This window comes from Helianthus annuus, chromosome 5 (genome assembly GCF_002127325.2).
Source record: "Helianthus annuus cultivar XRQ/B chromosome 5, HanXRQr2.0-SUNRISE, whole genome shotgun sequence".
NCBI classification, from domain to species: domain Eukaryota; kingdom Viridiplantae; phylum Streptophyta; class Magnoliopsida; order Asterales; family Asteraceae; genus Helianthus; species Helianthus annuus.
In genome coordinates, this window is record NC_035437.2 from 143,095,894 (window position 1) to 143,117,578 (window position 21,685).

At 35.8% G+C, this 21,685-nt stretch overlaps 1 protein-coding gene across 1 annotated transcript; it reads right to left on the bottom strand.

The window, feature by feature from the left end:
• Positions 1 to 3,332: 3,332 nt before the first annotated feature.
• Positions 3,333 to 4,677, bottom strand: LOC110943818 (transcription factor CYCLOIDEA). Its single transcript, XM_022185550.2, has 2 exons — positions 3,474 to 4,677; positions 3,333 to 3,386 (listed from the first exon to the last, which is right to left on the bottom strand). The coding sequence occupies exons 1-2, from the start codon at positions 4,476 to 4,478 to the stop codon at positions 3,333 to 3,335; spliced, it is 1,059 nt and encodes a 352-aa protein (XP_022041242.2). The 5' UTR covers positions 4,479 to 4,677.
• Between the last annotated feature and the right edge of the window lie 17,008 nt (positions 4,678 to 21,685).

Below are 21,685 nucleotides of genomic sequence, written 5' to 3' on the forward strand. Positions count from 1 at the left end.
CTCGTATGTGGAATGAAAAACTTGTGGGTGTTTTGCTTAGTTCTGGGTTTGTTCAAAGCAAATGTGATACATCCTTATTTGTTAAAAATACTGATAATGTATTTGTTGTGCTTTTAGTTTATGTTGATGATATAGTAGTTACTGGTAACTCTATGTCTGAAATTGAAAAAGTAAAACAAAGCCTAAAAACTCAGTTTATGATTAAAGATCTAGGGCTGTTACAATATTTTTTAGGTATAGAGGTTTTAACTTGTGATGAAGGGTTATGTCTGTCACAACGGAAGTATTGTACTGACCTTTTGACTGAATATGGAATGCTTGGATGCAAACCTGTAAGTGTTCCAATTGATCAAAGTCATGTTGTCAATGCTTTACTTGAAAATAACTCTGGTCCTTTACAAAATATAACTGGGTATCAACAGTTAGTAGGAAAACTTATATACCTTTCTCACACTAGGCCAGATATTTCATATACTGTTCATATTTTGAGTCAATTCATGCATAGTCCTACTAAAGGACATCTAAAACTTGCTTTCCATTTATTGAGATATCTAAAGTCTGCTCCTGGAAAAGGGTTAATATTTCGTAAGAGCAGATCTTTTAACTTGACTGTTTTTGCTGATTCTGACTGGGCCAAGTGCTTGGTGTCCAGGAAATCTGTTACTGGGTTTTGTGTGTTTCTTGGTAATTCTTTAGTATCTTGGAAAAGTAAGAAGCAGACAACTGTGTCAAGATCTTCAGCTGAAGCTGAATACAGGTCTATGTGTGCGGCTGCGTGTGAGTCTATTTGGTTAAAAAATTTGCTTAGTGAGTTAGAGGTCAATGTAGAAGTTCCTATTAAACTGTTCTGTGATAATACTGCTGCTATTTCTATAGCAGCAAACCCAGTTTTTCATGATCGGACCAAACATTTTGAATTAGATCTATTTTTTCTAAGAGACTTGATTTCTAAAGGAACTGTAAAGTGTGTTGGTATAAAATCTGAAATGCAAATAGCTGATGTCTTTACAAAAGGGGTTTTGGTTAAAGATCATCAGAGTTTGTGTGAAAAATTACAGTTGTATGACATGTTTAGATAATGGAATTGTGGGGGGGTGTTAAAAGTACTGACTTGACTTTATATATCTTTATATATTTGGTCAATTCCATTTTCTTTTAATTTCTTTTCTCTATATTTCGCTTAATTATATTTTTGTTTGGTTTTACATGTCATTTGCATTGAGCTGGATTTGCATTGGGCTTACATCAAGTAATATTGGGTTCTATATCAAGTGGGCTTAGGAGCTAAATGGGCTTAGGAGCTGCATGGAAAAGGAGGTCCAGTCCACTACGGATGTTCGCTTGTTCAGTTAGAAGTCCAGATCTATTTAAAGACTTGTGAAGATATTTCCACACCTAACTCAATCATTTGTGTGGTTATCTTTCACTCGTTGTTCTCTTTGTTCTCTTAGGCGATTAGGGTTTTGTTTCAGTGAATCTCTTTGATTCATTTTTTGAGTTGTTATTCCCTTGTTGTTGTCTAAGCAGATTATCATATTGATAATCTGCAAAGTGAGGATTATATTGTGAGTGATTGTTTGAGTTCATCTTGTTCAGTTGTATAGATTTTATCTGGGTTAATAAAACTTGGTTTGGGTAGATCTGTCTCTGGTTTACCATTTTTCACAATATATATATTGGATAATGTATCTAGCCCTCTTTTACTTCCGTCTAGCGTCAAAAACCTTTACGATTATGACCTTTTGCATTTGAGATGAAGTAATCTTATCAACTCATATAAATATCATCATAATAGATGAAGTTGTAACAATGGCAATTAATGAGCATATAAGGGTGGAGGGTTTCTCTCCTCCACATAAACAACGTTATATCAAATTCCACTAATTTCATACTTTTTTTCTACAAGCTAGGGAGGGTGTACAATTTGCCAACTTACCACAAACATTTTGGAACCAATGAAAATTACTCTCGATGTCACCAACTGTCTTCAAGAACAATTCTTTTCACATACAAAATCTCCTTCTATACATCTCATCACCAAAAGTTAGATTTTCAGCCAAGTAATCTTGAATGAGACGTTCTTGTGCGACCTCGCAATCTCTTGCTTTATAAGTTCTTGTTGAACACATTGGATCATGAACCTCAGTTAAACTTCTATGAAGAACAATAGCGAGAATAGCAAGGTTACGACGATTCATCGCAAATCCATCATTATCTTCGGAACTTGATGAACTTGACGGGAGTTGAAATAGATCCATCTTATTTATTTTAGAGAGTAAAAATTAGGGTTATTGGATTTTAATAATCCTAACTTTCACCTTTTGGCCGATAATAATCTAAACTTTAGAAATGCCCTCCACCGATCCCAACTTGTAAGAATTTAGCCTCCATTGATCCTTTTCCAACATAGGTGCACTTAAATCATTGAAGGAGTCTACAAGTGCACTTGAATCTATTGGAGGGAATTTTTAAAGTTGAGATTATTATCGCCAACAGGTGAAACTTAGCATTATTAAAATCCAATAACACAAAAATTAGAGATTGAGATTTATAATAGAGTGAAATAAGTATAACTTGTATTTGTATAAGTAGGTTGTAATTATTAGTTTAAAACATTTTTTAACTAATAACATTGAAGTGAGAGAGAGAGAGATAGAGATGGTATAGTCGCTACACCCCTCTTGCCGATTTGTTGTGGTACCAAACTGGATTTGTGCTTCAACACCGCGCAGCCTAAGTAGATCAAATCTGATAGTTATTCAAGAAAGATATGTTTCAACTCAAGTAGATGTTTTTTCGTCTAGTATGCATTCTATTAAAGTCTAGATCCATCCACTTTCTTTCAGGACTACGAGTCTACGTGCTTGTACTAGCAATTATCATAGGAGTACAACATAGTTCATGGTATTTCCAACACAGTGACCATGCCCAGACTAAGACCAAGTCCAAACCAATCATATTAGGACAGCCGAGATCGAACCGAAGCGCAAAACCTACCAACAACCAAAACTAGTACAGGTATAGTGCATCTCATTTTGGGTTGTCAAGGATTATTACTTCTTCCTCATCATCCAATTAATTTCAAAGATATACACATTTAGGAACATGGAAGGTTCCAAAATAGAAGAGATGGAAGAATAACTAGAAAACTAGCATCAAAGGAAGCATAAAGAACATATTATTAGACATACATCAACATACACATATGTCATATATTAGAAAATATGGAAAAAAGAGCAGTCCATATGATCTAATCTTATGATGCAATTGATACATATTAGAAAACCATGTAACATATTATATAAACATAGTGTGATCAATCACGTACGGATTTAATTCTTGAGGTCCCATAAATTTCCATGTATCTGAAAATCACTGAACTGGTGCTGCAATTAATACAAATATTTAGATGATTAAATTTGGGGGATCAATAACCATAATATATGGCTGGGTTGAAGATGCATTATTATTACCTCTTGAGGATGTACTCCGGTTTGCTGATAATCGAACAAGAAAGACGGGCTCCAACTGCCTATCATTGATGAAGAATCACCATCAATAATTCCTTCTGGTTCTTTTATGATCCAAGACCCTAAACAATTCATGCCTTGATCCATTGGTTGATCTAAACATAATGGTCTAAACTTTGAAAATTGATCATCACCACCACTAACACAAGAAAGTTTATAACCACTCTTTTCCAGTGTCCTCTCTCTTGCCCTTTTTCTTGCCATTTCTCTTGCTTCTTTAGCAAGAGGGCGTAGAAGATAAGAACTTGTTCTAACTCCTCTTCTAGTCTTTTTCTTCGCCTTTCGGTTGCTTCTAGAAGAGCACTTTGCGGTTTGATCTCCGTCGATATATTCAGACAACAATTCACATTTTGAAGCAGAAGATTCACTAATGGAAACACCTGAAAAGCTGGATTTCCCATGAGGGATCATGAGTTCTTGAATTTTTAAATTCGATTTCATGAGTAACCACTCGACAGTCTTGCTTGCCTTATCGAACCCAAGCATGTCTTGCAACTTGAAGAACTTTTTACTAACTTCAACGGACAACCTCATTCTTCGGCCCCTTGGTCCTTGAGCCGTGTTAATCTTGCTGTGCCGGTCGGCTTTTGAAGCTCTCCTCCTTTTACTGCTAGTTTTCGGCTTACTGAAGCCATCATCACCATTGTTGTTGCTACACTTTCCCATTGCAGCCTGTAAACTAGCCCTAATATCTGGACTAGATAACTCTTGATGAACTGCAATATTATTGGCATTGTGATTGATATAATCATTAGAGAAGAGAGATTCTTGTTGCAAAAGGTCATCGAAGATCATATTACCATCGTCTAAGGTAATGTAATGAGGGGAAGACAATGGAGGACAGTAATCTTCGCAATGGGTTATAGAAACATTTGTATTATTAATGCAATTATACAAAGAAAAACATGTACTTGTTTGGAAAGTAGTGCTAGTGAAAGAGGGATACATTTGTTAAACTTGCTCAAGACAGAACTAACAATTACATTATTTTGTCTTTAAAGGATGAATGTGCAGAGATAGATGAGTTATGAGCTTATGGAGGAGAGTAAAAGTGAGTTAAGATTTTATGTGTATGGTACGGTGAAAGATTGCAGGCCATTAATATGGTGGAAATGAGTAAGAAGAAGAGGGAATACTTTGACGAAGCTTATAATTCTATGATGACTGATGAGTGGATAGGATGAAGGCACATCTTGTTGAGCCCCTTCATGTGATTAAAAGCAGCAGGTGGTCTGTGTGTTTATCTTTGTGGCATGTAGGTTAGGGTTGCTTTATGGAACAACATGTCACCTTTTGTTTGTTCCTCCCCTTATAGCATCATAATTAATGTTTTATTCATTAACATGAATCCCATATACATAGTACATACATATTTATCTAAGCAAAAGTTTGTAATTCAAGTTTTCTAAGTATGATTAGAAATTAAATATCAATATCAAGATCCTAATAAAGTAATTGTATCTATGTGACTATGTATCTATATAAATATCTAACTCCATAGACAAGTATAAATAGGATTTCTTTTAACGTCAATAACTTTATTAATGATAGAAACTACGAGTCAGAACTCGAGCAACAATCATATAGCCCACATACACACCAAGTAATTACTAGAACGGAAAAAAAAATCTAGTATAAATAGGTAAAAGACGTGTTTTTTTTTTTTTTTTTTTCATTTCATTATAGTCTCTTGGCAATTTTAAGGTGGGACGGGACTTAGGGAACATTAGGTTCTAGATTCGATTCTTAAAGGGGGGTTTTCCCAGATTTATTGGGTTTTCTCCTGAATTGGTATATATGCATTATAGTCTAGTGGAGATGGATATGATCGAGTGGTTTTGTTGATGGCAGGATGATACTCTAGTGGTCCGTCTGTAATCTAAATTTGCCACTAAAAAATACATTTAAGTATTTTTAAGATTTTCCAACTCTTTGCTACGGATTTGCTCCTTCGCTACAACTCCCATCGCTAATTTATTTGCTACAAACTTTAGCTACGGAAATTATGTTTGCGAGGACTTTAGCTATAAAAAGGACGTCGCTATTTTAGCCATGGATTTGCTACGAAAAAGGTTGTAATAATTTTTGCTACAAATATATTTCGCTATATATATTTTTAGCTACGAAATTTTGCTACTGCTTTTTAGCTGCAAAGTAGTTTTTACTACAAATGTTGGCTACGGAAATTTGCTACGTTTTTATATTTTTTTTGCTACATAATTTAACTACGAACTTACTGTGGTTTTGCTACGAAAATTTGCTACTTTTTGCATTAGTGTTGTTACGAATGTTAGCTACAGAAATTTGCATCAACTTCGCTACCGAATTTAGGTACAAATTCGATACATTTTGGCTACATAAATTTGCTACCGATTCTGCTACGAATTTTAGCTACGAATTTCACTTAATTTTACTACAGATATAACTATAGATTTTGTAAAATTTTTGCGAGAGTATTAGCTACGTGTTTTGTTTTGAATTTTTCAAAAAAAAAAAAAACTTTTTTAAATTGTTTTTTTTTTCTCTATAAACATCATAGTCAAATATCAATAAATACAAAAAAAAAAAAAAAAACTCATACTAAAAATAAATACTCAAACCATATGCAGTACCATAATAATTCAAACATATCAATAAATATAAAAAACTCATGCTAAAGATAAATACTCAAACCATATAGCAAAATAATTCAAACATAACCAAACGTAACACGATAAAATATCCAAATCATCCAAAAGCAATACAATAAAGTTCAACATATCTTAAGTTGGTGGCGGGTTTTTTTACAACAAATGAATTTTCTTACTTATTTGGGCATACAACCTCATACTCTATTCAGTTTTCTCCATCACAACGTGTTTCTCTATCTTATCTTTTTCGAACTGGACAATTTTTTCCTTCAACCATTTCACCTATAACATCCAAACCAAAAATAACTCGTTAGAATCCATTGACACCTATTAAGTTATGACACATCATAACAAGCTATAACCATATATAAATTAATAAAAGTTGTTACACTCACCAAACTAACTCAATATCACCTAATTCATTTAAATAACTCGTTAATAGTCTTTATCACATGACAATATAGACTTTTTCTACTAAAAGAGAGAGAACACAAACCTTATCGTTGTCACTTCTCTCTTGTGGATATGAACTATGGGTACTTGACATTCCTGATGCACCCATCATCACGACACGCGGGTCAGCGATAGTCCTGGTCCTATACATTCTACCTTTTTTGCCTCTAACAGTTTGCGACTTCCATGTCAATTTCGGGTGTAACCTGATATCCTCTCCATATTTCTCTTCTCGACAACATATTTATTATATGTTTCCTGTGATAGAGGCATAAAACAATCTGTAATTTAGCTTTATATAATTGCATAAGAAAGCATAGTTATTAAAAACGCTCGCTTCTTGCACTAAGGCGAGGTGAGTCGCCAGAAAAACGCATCATTAAAAACGCTCGCTTCTTCCAACAAGTTTTCTGCCGAATTCTGGCAATACTTAGACTAGATTCAACTCTGAATAGCCTATAAGTTACCAAAATATATTTCCAAAAAGCCTCTTAGCTTCATGCTTGTAAATATTAAATATCTAGCTTAAAACTTAAAGAGAAACAGAAGAAGATAAGAAAGTAGCTAAGATTTGTTTCGGGCCCCATATGTATGGACAAGCATGTAAAACTAGTAACAAGATATATCACTTTGTCCGTAGTTATTTTTAAATGGTATTCAAACATTTTTGGAAAGATTTTCAAAATGTGTCGGTTAATCAAATTTACCAGCGAAAGCTGACGTATTTTTAAAAATTAATCTACATGTGGCGAATAACGAAATAGGTTTGATAGTGCTTGTCTTAAACTATGGAATTTTCGACTCCATGAAGAGACTCAAGATAGTCTCAGGTCCATTTTATTTGATCCAACCTTTGGGATATCTCTATACTTCCGTTGTGCATTGTGATAACTGCCATCTGATCGCCACGCATATACCCCAAGTTCCGGACCCACCGGGAAATCAGGGTGTGACAGTTTTTAAGGCATGTATAAGCATGTGTAAAGTATGAATACATATAAATATAGTTCCAATAAAATATAATTTCGATGTATGGCCCGATTTTAAATATAAACGTGTATTTCGTGATTATTTACATATTGTGCATGCATGATTAAACAAGTACGATATAAAATGTGATTTTCATTATGATCAAGTCTCGATTTATAGAGGATTGAAATGAAAATACGAATTACAAATAATTGAAAAAAAAAATCAAAAAAATGTGGAACGCTACAGGAAGAATGTTGGAATTTTATCCTTGGATAGGGGCCGGTACTCAAAGGTTTTCCTCATGGATTACCATCTCTTATTCTTGGCACTAAGGCACAAAAAGAACCAAAAAAGTGGCACACTTAAGCATTAAAGCACTAAGGTCCAGATAAACAAAACACTTCAAGAAATTAGCTAACTGGGCACCTATGACACTCCTTCAAATGATTGCAAGGAGGCTATCTATAGGCTGTTAGTGGCAGCTATGCACTGCCATGCATCCATACATACATGTACGGGCGTGTGTGTCCTTTTTGTTAGAGATTCTTCTAAAAGTTGGTACTTTTTGTTGGAGTCTGGTACAAGCACGACCATGTCTGGACAATATATCTTTCTAAAAAAATGCATACCATTCACAGTCTCACTGCTGGGCCCACTACAACATCATTAACACAGATTACAGGATACATGCAAATGCTTTTGGGTTTGCGGAAACCAAGCTTTCCACGAATGTTGTTGCTTGAATGCATTCAAGGTTCACTTCTGAACTTGAACCGCCCTTCATATCGTAGACAAAAAGTTTACATCCTATATGCAGTATCAACTTACCGTCGTTTGAAATATACAACGGGGCTACAAACCGCCCCAATATCTCAGGATCGCTTACATGCGGGACTGAAATCAACTTCCTCCATGAACTTTTTACCTCATAAATCTCCATTTCCCATAGATCAAAACGCGACTCTATATAGCTACATAGAAAACAAAGGCACCCTCTTAAAGACCGGAGCATATAATCACTATAATCTCTATGCACGATGGGTAGCTCAATCAAATGATATGTCCTACTCTCTAAACTTATAGATTATATGATCCACCCAAGACGAGTATTAGTAGCCCAATGAAGAGCCCCATCAGTAAACACGCCAAAATAATAAAACCAAAGTCCATTTGGAAGAGCACCAGCTTTGATCCACTTTCCGGTTCTAAGCGAGTAAACCTTGAACCTAGTTTCAGTCTTTCTGAGTCCTTTGTGGTGACAAGAACGCTCCACGATTGTGTAGTCCTCTCCAAGGCTCGTACACCCCAAACCATAAGTAACAGTATAATGAGGTCGTGTTCTATAGCCGTTGTATGTAGGGGTGTTCAAAACCAGATATCCGAAATTTTCGGATACTAGATTTCACTATCCGAATCCGTATCCGAAAGTTCGGATATCCAAAATTCGGATATCCGAAATTTCGGATACGGATTCGGATAGTGAATCGGATATCCGAAAATCCAACTTTTTATTTAATTTTTATTTTTTTATTATTTTTTTCATATTTGGAAACAGATATTTTGGATAGTTTCGGATATCCGAATATAAGTTTTCGGATATTTCGGATATTTTTCGGATATTTTCGGATACTTGGGATATTTTCGGATATCCGAAAAAAACGAAAATTAAATTTTCGGATATTTCGGATATCCGAAATATACGAAAATTTTGAAAATCACTATCCGAATCCGAATCAGAAAAATCCGGATATCCGAAATTTCGGATATCCGATTTTTCGGATATTTCGGATTCGGATACCGGATATTTAGGATCGGATTTTCAGATACGGATAGTTTTGAACACCCCTAGTTGTATGGCACTTCCTTCAAGTCCTTATAACGAGGTTCCATACGATCAAGTTAGAGGAACCAACGATACATAAAAGGCCATCACATGAGCCAATAAACTGCAAACAATCAGGAGGCTGAATGTGTTCATTACCAACTTGAACATCACTCTCAAACTTTTCAAACAACTTATACACAATCCTGATTCCATCCATGTGAGTACTGAAAATTAGCTTGTCAGAGCGTGTATTGTTGTTTATAGATAAAAGTAAATGTTGCTTCACAAAGCAAAGACTGGAAATGGAAGTCTGCCATTCATTGCACATTGGCGTAAGCCTCATCAGACGATTAGCTGGAAGCCGACTGAAAACTTCATGAAGAAGATCCAAGGGAAGTGTATCCGTAACAGAATGATCTTTGATTCCCGTCCCTAGATAAACCTAAGAAATAGTCAGGTCAACAACAACAACAAAAATCCATACTAACATCTTAAAATTAATGAAAAAATCTAACTTTCCAACAAACAAACCGGGGACAGACTGAAATCAAAGATTCAAACCCAAAAGAAACCCACTCCTATAAAAACAAAAAACAAACAAAACCCATAAAAAAGATTTATAGGTGTTCTTGAACCAAAAACAGTATTTACAAGTAATACATATAAAGTTTGTTGACAAAGACCCATGTTTTGTTTATTTTAAAGAACTTCTAAAACTCATATGAGATTAACTACGAATACATTATTGACGAACCTTGGATACTGGATTTGAAACGCTGATCTTCCGTCTCCAACAGTTGCAGAAAACACTCAAGATCAGAGATTGAGTCTGCAACTTCTTGTTCTATATTTTTAATCCTTTCAAAGATATCCATAGCCGTTGTGTGAGGTTGAAATTTCAAAGACGAAAAGGTTGCTTTTGGGGTTTAAACAACAGTGAAAATATCCGAAAAATTAGGATATCCGAAATTTCGGATACGGATTCGGATAGTGAATCGGATATCCGAAAATCCAACTTCTTATTTAATTTTTATTTTTTTATTATTTTTCTTCATATTTGGAAACGGATATGTTGGATAGTTTCGGATATCCGAATATAAGTTTTCGGATATTTTCGGATATTTCGGATATTTTTCAGATATTTCGGATATTTTTCTTATATTTCGGATATTTTCGGATACTTGGGATATTTTCGGATATCCGAAAAAAATGAAAATTAAATTTTCGGATATTTCGGATATCCGAAATATACGAAAATTTTGAAAATCACTATCCGAATCCGAATCCGAAAAATCCGGATATCCGAATTTCGGATATCCGAAATTTCGGATATCCGATTTTTCGGATATTTCGGATTCGGATACCGGATATTTCGGATCGGATTTTCGGATACGGATAGTTTTGAACACCCCTATTTGTATGGCACTTACTTCAAGTCCTTATAACGAGGTTCCATACGATCAAGTTACAGGAACCAACAATACATAAAAGGCCGTCACATGAGCCAATAAACTGCAAACAAACAGGAGGCTGAATGGGTTCATAACCAACTTGAACATCACTCTCAAACTTTTCAAACAACTTATACACAATCCTGATTCCATCCATGTGAGTACTGAAAATTAGCTTGTCAGAGCGTGTATTGCTGTTTATAGATAAAAGTAAATGTTGTTTCATAAAGCAAAGACTGGAAATGGAAGTCTGCCATTCGGTGCACATTGGCGTAAGCCTCATCAGACGATTAGCTGGAAGCCGACTGAAAACTTCATGAAGAAGATCCAAGGGAAGTGTATCCGTAACAGAATGATCTTTGATTCCCGTCCCTAAATAAACCTAAGAAATAGTCAGGTCAACAACAACAACAAAAATCCATACTAACATCTTAAAATTAATGAAAAAATCTAACTTTCCAACAAACAAACCGGGGACAGACTGAAATCAAAGATTCAAACCCAAAAGAAACCCACTCCTATAAAAATTAAAAACAATCAAAATCCATAAAAAAAGATTTATAGGTGTTCTTGAACCAAGACTAGTATTTACAAGTAATACATATAAAGTTTGTTGATGAAGACCCATGTTTTGTTTATTTTAAAGAAGTTCTAAAACTCATATGAGATTAACTACGAATACATTATTGACAAACCTTGGATACTGGATTTGAAACGCTGATCTTCCGTCTCCAACAGTTGTAGAAAACACTCAAGATCAGAGATTGAGTCTGCAACTTCTTCTTCTATATTTTTAATCCTTTCAAAGATATCCATAGCCGTTGTGTGAGGTTGAAATTTCAAAGAAGAAAAGGTTGGTTTTGGGGTTTAAACAACAGTGAAAATATCCGAAAAATTAGAATATCCGAAATTTCGGATACGGATTCGGATAGTGAATCGGATATCCGAAAATCCAACTTTTTATTTAATTTTTATTTTTTTATTATGTTTTTCATATTTGGAAACGGATATTTTGGATAGTTTCGGATATCCGAATATAAGTTTTCGGATATTTCTGATATTTTTCAGATATTTCGGATATTTTTCCGATATTTCGGATATTTTCGGATACTTGGGATATTTTCGGATATCCAAAAAAAATGAAAATTAAATTTTCGGAAATTTCGGATATCCGAAATATACGAAAATTTTGAAAATCACTATTCGAATCCGAATCCGAAAAATCCGGATATCCGAAATTTCGGATATCCGATTTTTCGGATATTTCGGATTCGGATACCGGATATTTCGGATCGGATTTCCGGATACGGATAGTTTTGAACACCCCTAGTTGTATGGCACTTCCTTCAAGTCCTTATAACGAGGTTCCATACGATCAAGTTACAGGAACCAACAATACAAAAAAGGCCATCACATGAGCCAATAAACTGCAAATAATCAGGAGGCTGAATGGGTTCATAACCAACTTGAACATCACTCTCAAACTTTTCAAACAACTTATATACAATCCTGATTCCATCCATGTGAGTACTGAAAATTAGCTTCTCAGAGCGTGTATTGATGTTTATAGATAAAAGTAAATGTTGCTTCATAAAGCAAAGACTGGAAATGGAAGTCTGCCATTCGTTGCACATTGGCGTAAGCCTCATCAGACGATTAGCTAGAAGCCGACTGAAAACTTCATGAAGAAGATCCAAGGGAAGTGTATCCATAACCGAATGATCTTTGATTCCCGTCCCTAGATAAACCTAAGAAATAGTCAGGTCAACAACAACAACAAAAATCCATACAAACATCTTAAAATTAATGAAAAAATCTAACTTTCCAACAAACAAACCGGGGACAGACTGAAATCAACGATTCAAACCCAAAAGAAACCCACTCCTATAAAAATTAAAAACAAACAAAACCCATAAAAAAAGATTTATAGGTGTTCTTGAACCAAGACTAGTATTTACAAGTAATACATATAAAGTTTGTTGACAAAGACCCATGTTTTGTTTATTTTAAAGAAGTTCTAAAACTCATATGAGATTAACTACGAATACATTATTGACAAACCTTGGATACTGGATTTGAAACGCTGATCTTCCGTCTCCAACAGTTGTAGAAAACACTCAAGATCAGAGATTGAGTCTGCAACTTCTTCTTCTATATTTTTAATCCTTTCAAAGATATCCATAGCCGTTGTGTGTGGTTGAAATTTCAAAGAAGAAAAGGTTGGTTTTGGGGTTTAAACAACAGTGAAAATATCCGAAAAATTAGAATATCCGAAATTTCGGATACGGATTCGGATAGTGAATCGGATATCCGAAAATCCAACTTTTTATTTAATTTTTATTTTTTTATTATTTTTTTCATATTTGGAAACGGATATTTTGGATAGTTTCGGATATCCGAATATAAGTTTTCGGATATTTCTGATATTTTTCAGATATTTCGGATATTTTTCCGATATTTCGGATATTTTCGGATACTTGGGATATTTTCGGATATCCAAAAAAAATGAAAATTAAATTTTCGGAAATTTCGGATATCCGAAATATACGAAAATTTTGAAAATCACTATCCGAATCCGAATCCGAAAAATCCGGATATCCGAATTTCGGATATCCGAAATTTCGGATATCCGATTTTTCGGATATTTCGGATTCGGATACCGGATATTTCGGATCGGATTTCCGGATACAGATAGTTTTGAACACCCCTAGTTGTATGGCACTTCCTTCAAGTCCTTATAACGAGGTTCCATACGATCAAGTTACAGGAACCAACAATACATAAAAGGCCATCACATGAGCCAATAAACTGCAAATAATCAGGAGGCTGAATGGGTTCATAACCAACTTGAACATCACTCTCAAACTTTTCAAACAACTTATATACAATCCTGATTCCATCCATGTGAGTACTGAAAATTAGCTTCTCAGAGCGTGTATTGATGTTTATAGATAAAAGTAAATGTTGCTTCATAAAGCAAAGACTGGAAATGGAAGTCTGCCATTCGTTGCACATTGGCGTAAGCCTCATCAGACGATTAGCTAGAAGCCGACTGAAAACTTCATGAAGAAGATCCAAGGGAAGTGTATCCATAACCGAATGATCTTTGATTCCCGTCCCTAGATAAACCTAAGAAATAGTCAGGTCAACAACAACAACAAAAATCCATACAAACATCTTAAAATTAATGAAAAAATCTAACTTTCCAACAAACAAATCGGGGACAGACTGAAATCAAAGATTCAAACCCAAAAGAAACCCACTCCTATAAAAACTAAAAACAAACAAAACTCATAAAAAAGATTTATAGGTGTTCTTGAACCAAGAACAGTATTTACAAGTAATACATATAAAGTTTGTTGACAAAGACCCATGTTTTGTTTATTTTAAAGAACTTCTAAAACTCATATGAGATTAACTACGAATACATTATTGACAAACCTTGGATACTGGATTTGAAACGCTGATCTTCCGTCTCCAACAGTTGCAGAAAACACTCAAGATCAGAGATTGAGTCTGCAACTTCTTCTTCTATATTTTTAATCCTTTCAAATATATCCATAGCCGTTGTGTGAGGTTGAAGTTTCAAAGAAGAAAAGGTTGGTTTTGAGGTTTAAACAACGGTGAAAATGATTTTGAAAAAGGACTGAAATGAAAATACGAATTACAAATAATTGAAAAAGAATCAGAAAAATGTGGAACGTTACAAGAAGAATGTTGGAATTTTATCCTTAGAGAGGGGTCGGTCGACCCAAAGGTTTTCCTCATGGCTCACCTTCTCTTCTTCTTGGCATGAAGGCACAAAAAGAACCAAAAAAGTGGCACACTTCAGCATTAAAGCACTAAAGTCCAGATAAACAAACCACTTCAAGAAATTAGGCAACTAGGCACCTATGGCACTCCTTTAAATGATTGCAAGGGGGCTATTTATAGGCTACTAGTGGCTGTTATGCACTGCCATGAATCCTTACATGTATGGGCATATGTGTCCTTTTTGTTGGTGTATGGTACAAGCAAGACCATGTCTGGACAATGCATCAATGTTTTCAAAATCGGACCGGACATTGAACCGAACCGGTGTGGGTAAAGAAATTTTTTGTTTAGAAAGTGTGGGGTGTAAAATGAGTGAAATGTGTGGGTTAAATAAAGAAAATATTTTTTTATTTAATGCCAAACGGTCATTTTTAAACGGTCAAAATATTTTCAAACGGTCCATTTTTTGTCAAACGGGCCCACTTTTTGTCCCTCTTTAAATCGGCGAGTACTCATCACCATGCCCACTCCTCAATCACCGATAAAACCCCGTCACTACATCACCACTCGGTAAACTACCATCCCTGATTCACTCCCCGCAACCACTCCTCCCACGCTAAATAAAATTAGGTGGTTCGCGTTCTGTTGAAAAAGCAAAGTAGCAGGTTGGTCTCATTTGAAAAGGTAAAGGTATCAAACTATACCATATATTGTTTGGAATGGGTTCATTATCATTTGACTTGGAATTCGAACCAACACATGATGTCGCTTAGATGGTAGGCATGTTGTTTGGATGCCATAAGGGGGAGTATAAAAGGGTTATCCTTTGGAATGAGGTTGGGTTTTGAAGGGTTATCGACTGGGCTAGGTGTCGCTTGGGTATTGCTTAGGTGGGATGTTGATGTCGTTTAGTTGAGGGTACATGTCATTTGGATCGTTAAACACCATTAAATCTCAGTTTGTTAAACCTAACATAAGAAATGTTGAGAACAAGGAGTGAGTTGACTAACTTAGGGTGGCTTACAAGAGTAGAGTCTTCACTGTATAATAAACAAATTGCACAATGATCGACAACAAAAGTCAAAGTCTTTCTTTTTAAATGCATATCATTTACAGGCTCACACAAAAGTCAAAGCATATAATTCACATGCTCACACAAAAGTAAAAGTCAAAACATATATCTTTCTAAAAAAATGCATACCATTCACAGTCTCACTGTTGGGCCCACTACAACATCATTAACACATATTACAGGATAGGTGCAGGTGCATTTGGGTTTGCGTAAACCAAGCTTTCCACGAATGTTGTTGCTTGAATGCATTCAAGGTTCACGTCTAAACTTGAACCGCCCTTCATATCGTAGACAAAAAGTTTACATCCTATATGCAGTATCAACTTACCGCCGTTTGAAATATACAATGGGGCTGCAAACTGCCCCAATATCTCAGGATCGCTCACATACGGGACTGAAATCAACTTCCTCCATGAACTTTTTACCTCATAAATCTCCATTTCCCACAGATCAAGACGCGAATCTTTATAGTTACATAGAAAACAAAGACAGCCTCTTAAAGACCGAAGCAAATTAATCACTATAATCTCTATGCACGACGGGTAGCTCAATCGAATGATATGTCCTACTCTCTAAACCTATAGATTATATGATCCGCCCAAGATGAGTATTAGTAGTCCAATGAAGAGCCCCATCAGTAAACACGCCAAAATTATAAAACCAAAGTCCATTTAGAAGAGCACCAGCTTTGATCCACTTTCCGGTTCTAAGCGAGTAAACCTTGAACCTAGTTTCAGTCTTCCTTCCTGGATCCTTTGTGGTGACAAGAAAGCTCCACGATTGTGTAGTCCTCTCCAAGGCTCGTACACCCAAAACCATAAGTAACAGTATAATGAGGTCGTGTTCTATAGCCGTTGTACGACACTTCCTTCAAGTCCTTATAACGGGGTTCCATACGATCAAGTTACAGGAACCAACGATACATAAAAGGCCATCACATGAGCCAATAAACTGCAAACAATCAGGAGGCTGAATGGGTTCATAACCAACTTGAACATCACTCTCAAACTTTTCAAACAACTTATACACATCACATATCCTCACAATCCTGCTTCCATCCATGTGGGTACTGAAAATTAGCTTGTCAGAGCGTGTATTGTTGTTTATAGATAAAAGTAAAGGTTGCTTCACAAAGCAAAGACTGGAAATGGAAATCTGCCATTCGTTGCACATTGGCGTAAGCCTCATCAGATGATTAGCTGGAAGCCGACTGAAAACTTCATGAAGAAGATCCAAGGGAAGTGTATCCATAACAGATTGATATTTGATTCCAGTCCCTAGATAAACCTAACAAACAGTCAGATCAACAACAACAACAGAAATCCACACTAACATCCTTAAAATTAATGAAAAAATCTAACTTTCCAACAAACAAACAAGGGACAGATTGAAATCAAAGATTCAAACCCAAAAGAAACCCACTCCTATAAAAAAAACAAACAAAACCCATAAAAAAAGATTTATAGGTGTTCTTGAACCAAGAACAGTATTTGTAAGTAATACATATAAAGTTTGTTAACAAAGACCCATGTTTTGTTTATTTTAAAGAACTTCTAAAACTCATCTGTGATTTACTACAAATACAATATTGACAAACCTTGGATATTGGATTTGAAATGCTGATCTTCCGTCTCCAACAGTTGCAGAAAACACTCAAGATCAGAGATTGAGTCTGCAACTTCTTCTTCTATATTTTTAATCCTTTCAAAGATATCCATAGGTGTTGTGTGAGATTGAAATTTCAAAAAAGAAAAGGTTGGTTTTGGGGTTTAAACAACGGTGAAAATGATTTTGAAAAGGACTGAAATGAAAATACGAATTACAAATAATTGAAAAAGAATCAGAAAAATGTGGAATGTTACAAGAAGAATGTTGGAATTTTATCCTTGGAGAGGGGTCGGTCGACCCAAAGGTTTTCCTCATGGATCACCTTCTCTTCTTCTTGGCACTAAGGCACAAAAAGAACTAAAAAAGTGGCACACTTAAGCATTAAAGCACTAAGGTCCAGATAAACAAACCACTTATTAGGCAACTAGGCACCTATGGCACTCCTTCAAATGATTGCAAGGGGGCTATTTATAGGCTGCTAGTGGCTGCTATGCACTGCCATGAATCCGTACGTGTACGGGCATGTGTGTCCTTTTTGTTAGAGATTCTTCCAAAGCTGGTACTTTTTGTTGGAGTCTGGTACAAGCACGACCATGCCTGGACAATGCATAAATGTTTTTGGAACCGGACCAGACATACCGGACATTGAACCGGACCGGTGTGGGTGTAGAAATTTTTGTTTAGAAAGAGTGGGGTGTAAAATGAGTGAAATGTGTGGGTTAAATAAAGAAAACATTTTTTATTTAATGACAAACGGTCATTTTTAAACGGTCAAAATAATTTCAAACGGTCTATTTTTTGTCAAGCGGACCCATTTTTTGTCCCTCTTTCAATCGGTAAATACTCATCGCAATGTCCACTCTTCAATCACCGATAAAACCCCCCGACACTACATCACCGCTCGGTAAACTACCATCCCCGATTCACTCCCCGCAACCACTCCGCCCATCCTAATTAAAATTAGGTGGTTCGTGTTCTGTTGAAAAAGAAATGTAGCAGGTTGGTCTCATTTGAAAGGGTAACGATATCAAACTATACCATATATTGTTTGGTATGGGTTCACTGTCATTTGACTTGGGATTAGAACCAACACATGATGTCGCTCGGATAGTAGGCATGTCGTTTGAATGCCATAAGGGGGAGTATAAAGGGGTTATCATTTGGAATGAGGTTGGGTTTTGAAAGGTTATCGGCTGGGCTAGGTGTCGCTTGGGTATTGCTTAGGTGGGATGTTGATGTCGTTTAGTTGAGGGTACATGTCATTTGGACCGTTACACACCACTAAATCTCAATTTGTTAAACCTAACATGACAAATGTTGAGAAAAAAGAGTGAGTTGACTTACTTAGGGTGGCTTAAAAGAGTAGAGTATTCACTGTATAATAAACAAATTTCACAATGATCAACAACAAAAGTCAAAGTCTTTTTTACTAAATGCATATCATTACAGGCTCACACAAAAGTCAAAGCATATCATTCACATGCTCACACAAAAGTAAAAGTCAAACATATATCTTTCTAAAAAAATGCATATGATTCACAGTCTCACTGCTGGGCCCACTCTAGCATCATTAACACAGATTACAGGGTAGGTGCAGGTGCTTTTGGGTTTGCGGAAACCAAGCTTTCCACGAATGTTGTTGCTTGAATGCATTCAAGGTTCATTTCTGAACTTGAACCGCCCTTCATATCATAGACATAAAGTTTACATCCTATATGCAGTATCAACTTACCGCCATTTGAAATATACAACGGGGCTGCAAACTGCCCCCAATATCTCAGGATCGCTCACATACGGGACTGAAATCAACTTCCTCCATGAACATTTTACCTCATAAATCTCCATTTCCCACAGATCAAGGCGCGACTCTTTATAGCTACATAGAAAACAAAGGCACCCTCTTAAAGACCGGAGCATATAATCACTATAATCTCTATGCACGACGGGTAGCTCAATCGAATGATATGTCCTACTCTCTAAACCTATAGAATATATGATTCGCTCAAGACGAGTATTAGTAGCCCAATGAAGAGCCCCATCAGTAAACACGCCAAAATTATAAAACCAAATTCCATTTGGAAGAGCACCAGCTTTGATCAACTTTCTGGTTCTAAGCAAGTAAACCTTGAACCTAGTTTCAGTCTTCCCAATCCTTTGTGGTGACAAGAAAGCTCCACGATTGTGTAGTCCTCTCCAAGGCTTGTACACCTAAAACCATAAGTAACAGTATAATGAGGTCATGTTCTATAGCCGTTGTACGGCACTTCCTTTGAGTCCTTATAACGGGGTTCCATACGATCAAGTTACAGGAACCAACGATACATAAAAGGCCATCACATGAGCCAACAAACTGCAAATAATCAGGAGGCTGAATGGGTTCATAACCAACTTGAACATCACTCTCAAACTTTTCAAACAACTTATACACGTCACATATCCTCACAATCCTGCTTCCATCCGTGTGGGTACTGAAAATTAGCTTGTCAGAGCGTGTATTGTTGTTTATAGATAAAAGTAAATGTTGCTTCACAAAGCAAAGACTGGAAATGGAAGTCTGCCATTCGTTTCACATTGGCGTAATCCTCATCTGACGATTAGCTGGAAGCCAACTGAAAACTTCATGAAAAAGATCTCAGAGCGTGTATTGTTGTTTATAGATAAAAGTAAATGTTGCATCACAAAGCAAAGACTGGAAATGGAAGTCTGCCATTCATTGCACATTGGCGTAATCCTCATCAGACGATTAGCTGGAAGCCGACTGAAACTTCATGAAAAGGATCCAAGGGAAGTGTATCCGTAACAGATTGATCTTTGATTCCAGTCCCTAGATAAACCTAAGAAACAGTGAGGTCAACAACAACAACAACAGAAACAACATAAATCTACACTAACATCTTAAACCTTAACGAAAAAATCTAACTTTCCAACAAACAAACAGGGGACAGAGTGAAATCAAAGATTCAAACCCAAAAGAAACCCACTCCTATAAAAACAAAAAACAAACAAAACCCATAAAAAAGATTTATAGGTGTTCTTGAACCAAGAACAGTATTTGCAAGTAATACATATAAAGTTTGTTGACAAAGACCCATGTTTTGTTTATTTTAAAGAACTTCTAAAACTCATCTGTGATTAACTACAAATACAATATTGACAAACCTTGGATATTGGATTTGAAACGTTGAACTTCCGTCTCCAACAGTTGCAGAAAACACTCAAGATCAGAGATTGAGTTTGCAACTTCTTCTTCTATATTTTTAATCCTTTCAGAGATATCCATAGCCGTTGTGTGAGGTTGAAATTTCAAAGAAGAAAAGGTTGGTTGTGGGGTTTAAACAACGGTGATAATGATTTTGAAAAGTATTGAAATGAAAATACGAATTACAAATAATTGAAAAAGAATCAGAAAAATGTGGAATGTTAGAGGAAGAATGTTGGAATTTTATCCTTGGAGAGGGGTCGGTCGACTCAAAGGTTTTCCTCGTGGATCACTTTCTCTTCTTCTTGGCACTTAGGCACAAAAAGAACCAAAAAAGTGGCAAACTTAAGCATTAAAGCACTAAGGTCCAGATAAACAAACCATTTCAAGAAATTAGGCAACTAGGCACCTATGCCTGTGTTTTGAAGGTCTGACCGGACCGGTTGGGCCAGCAACTGCAGCCTTATCCAGCCCTGACTGGCGGTCAAACCGAGAAATTCATGAGATAACCGGCCGGACCTGTAGAGAAGGTGTAGAGAAAAGTGACTTTTGTCTGACCGGAACTTTTTTCCGGTGAGGATGACTCTAGTGACGGCAACATATGCTCAATGACGATTGTAGAAATGGCATGAAGACGATGGTTGGGACATGCCTAGAAGATCAACTTCATGGTGCATGAAAAAATGCATTTAATCCACTTAAATTTTAAAGAAATTTCAACCTTTTCTTCGTTCATGTCTGATGTATTTGTTTGGTTGTAGAGAGATACTTGAAACATATAAAAGTGAAAACTAAAGAGAGAGAAAGAATAGAGAATACTGAAAAGTGAAAACCTTACATTGATTTGACTACACACTAAATCAATACTTTACATATTTCAAAAATTATCCAACACATATTCTACTTTTTAATAACTTGTTCTGTATTATATAACTCAATAATTCTCAACACAAGTTTAACTTATTTATTTTTTTAACTATATATATATATTATATTATATATATATATATTAATTTAATTAAATTATATATTTTAATCCGGTTCTTCAAACGGTTCGACCGGTAGGACCAGTGAACCAGTAGAGGGCCGGTTCGATCACCGGTCCGGTTTTAAAAACATTGCCAATGGCACTCCTTCAAATGATTGCAAGGGGACTATTTGTAGGCTGCTAGTGGCTGCAATGCACTGCCAT

Bases quoted from the DNA above. Each gene is read 5' to 3' on its own strand.
- LOC110943818 (XM_022185550.2), bottom strand. From the start codon at position 4,478: ATGTATCCCTCTTTCACTAGCACTACTTTCCAAACAAGTACATGTTTT. The intron at 3,387-3,473 runs GTAATAATAATG...TATTAATTGCAG, and splicing joins CCGGAGTACATCCTCAAGAG to CACCAGTTCAGTGATTTTCA.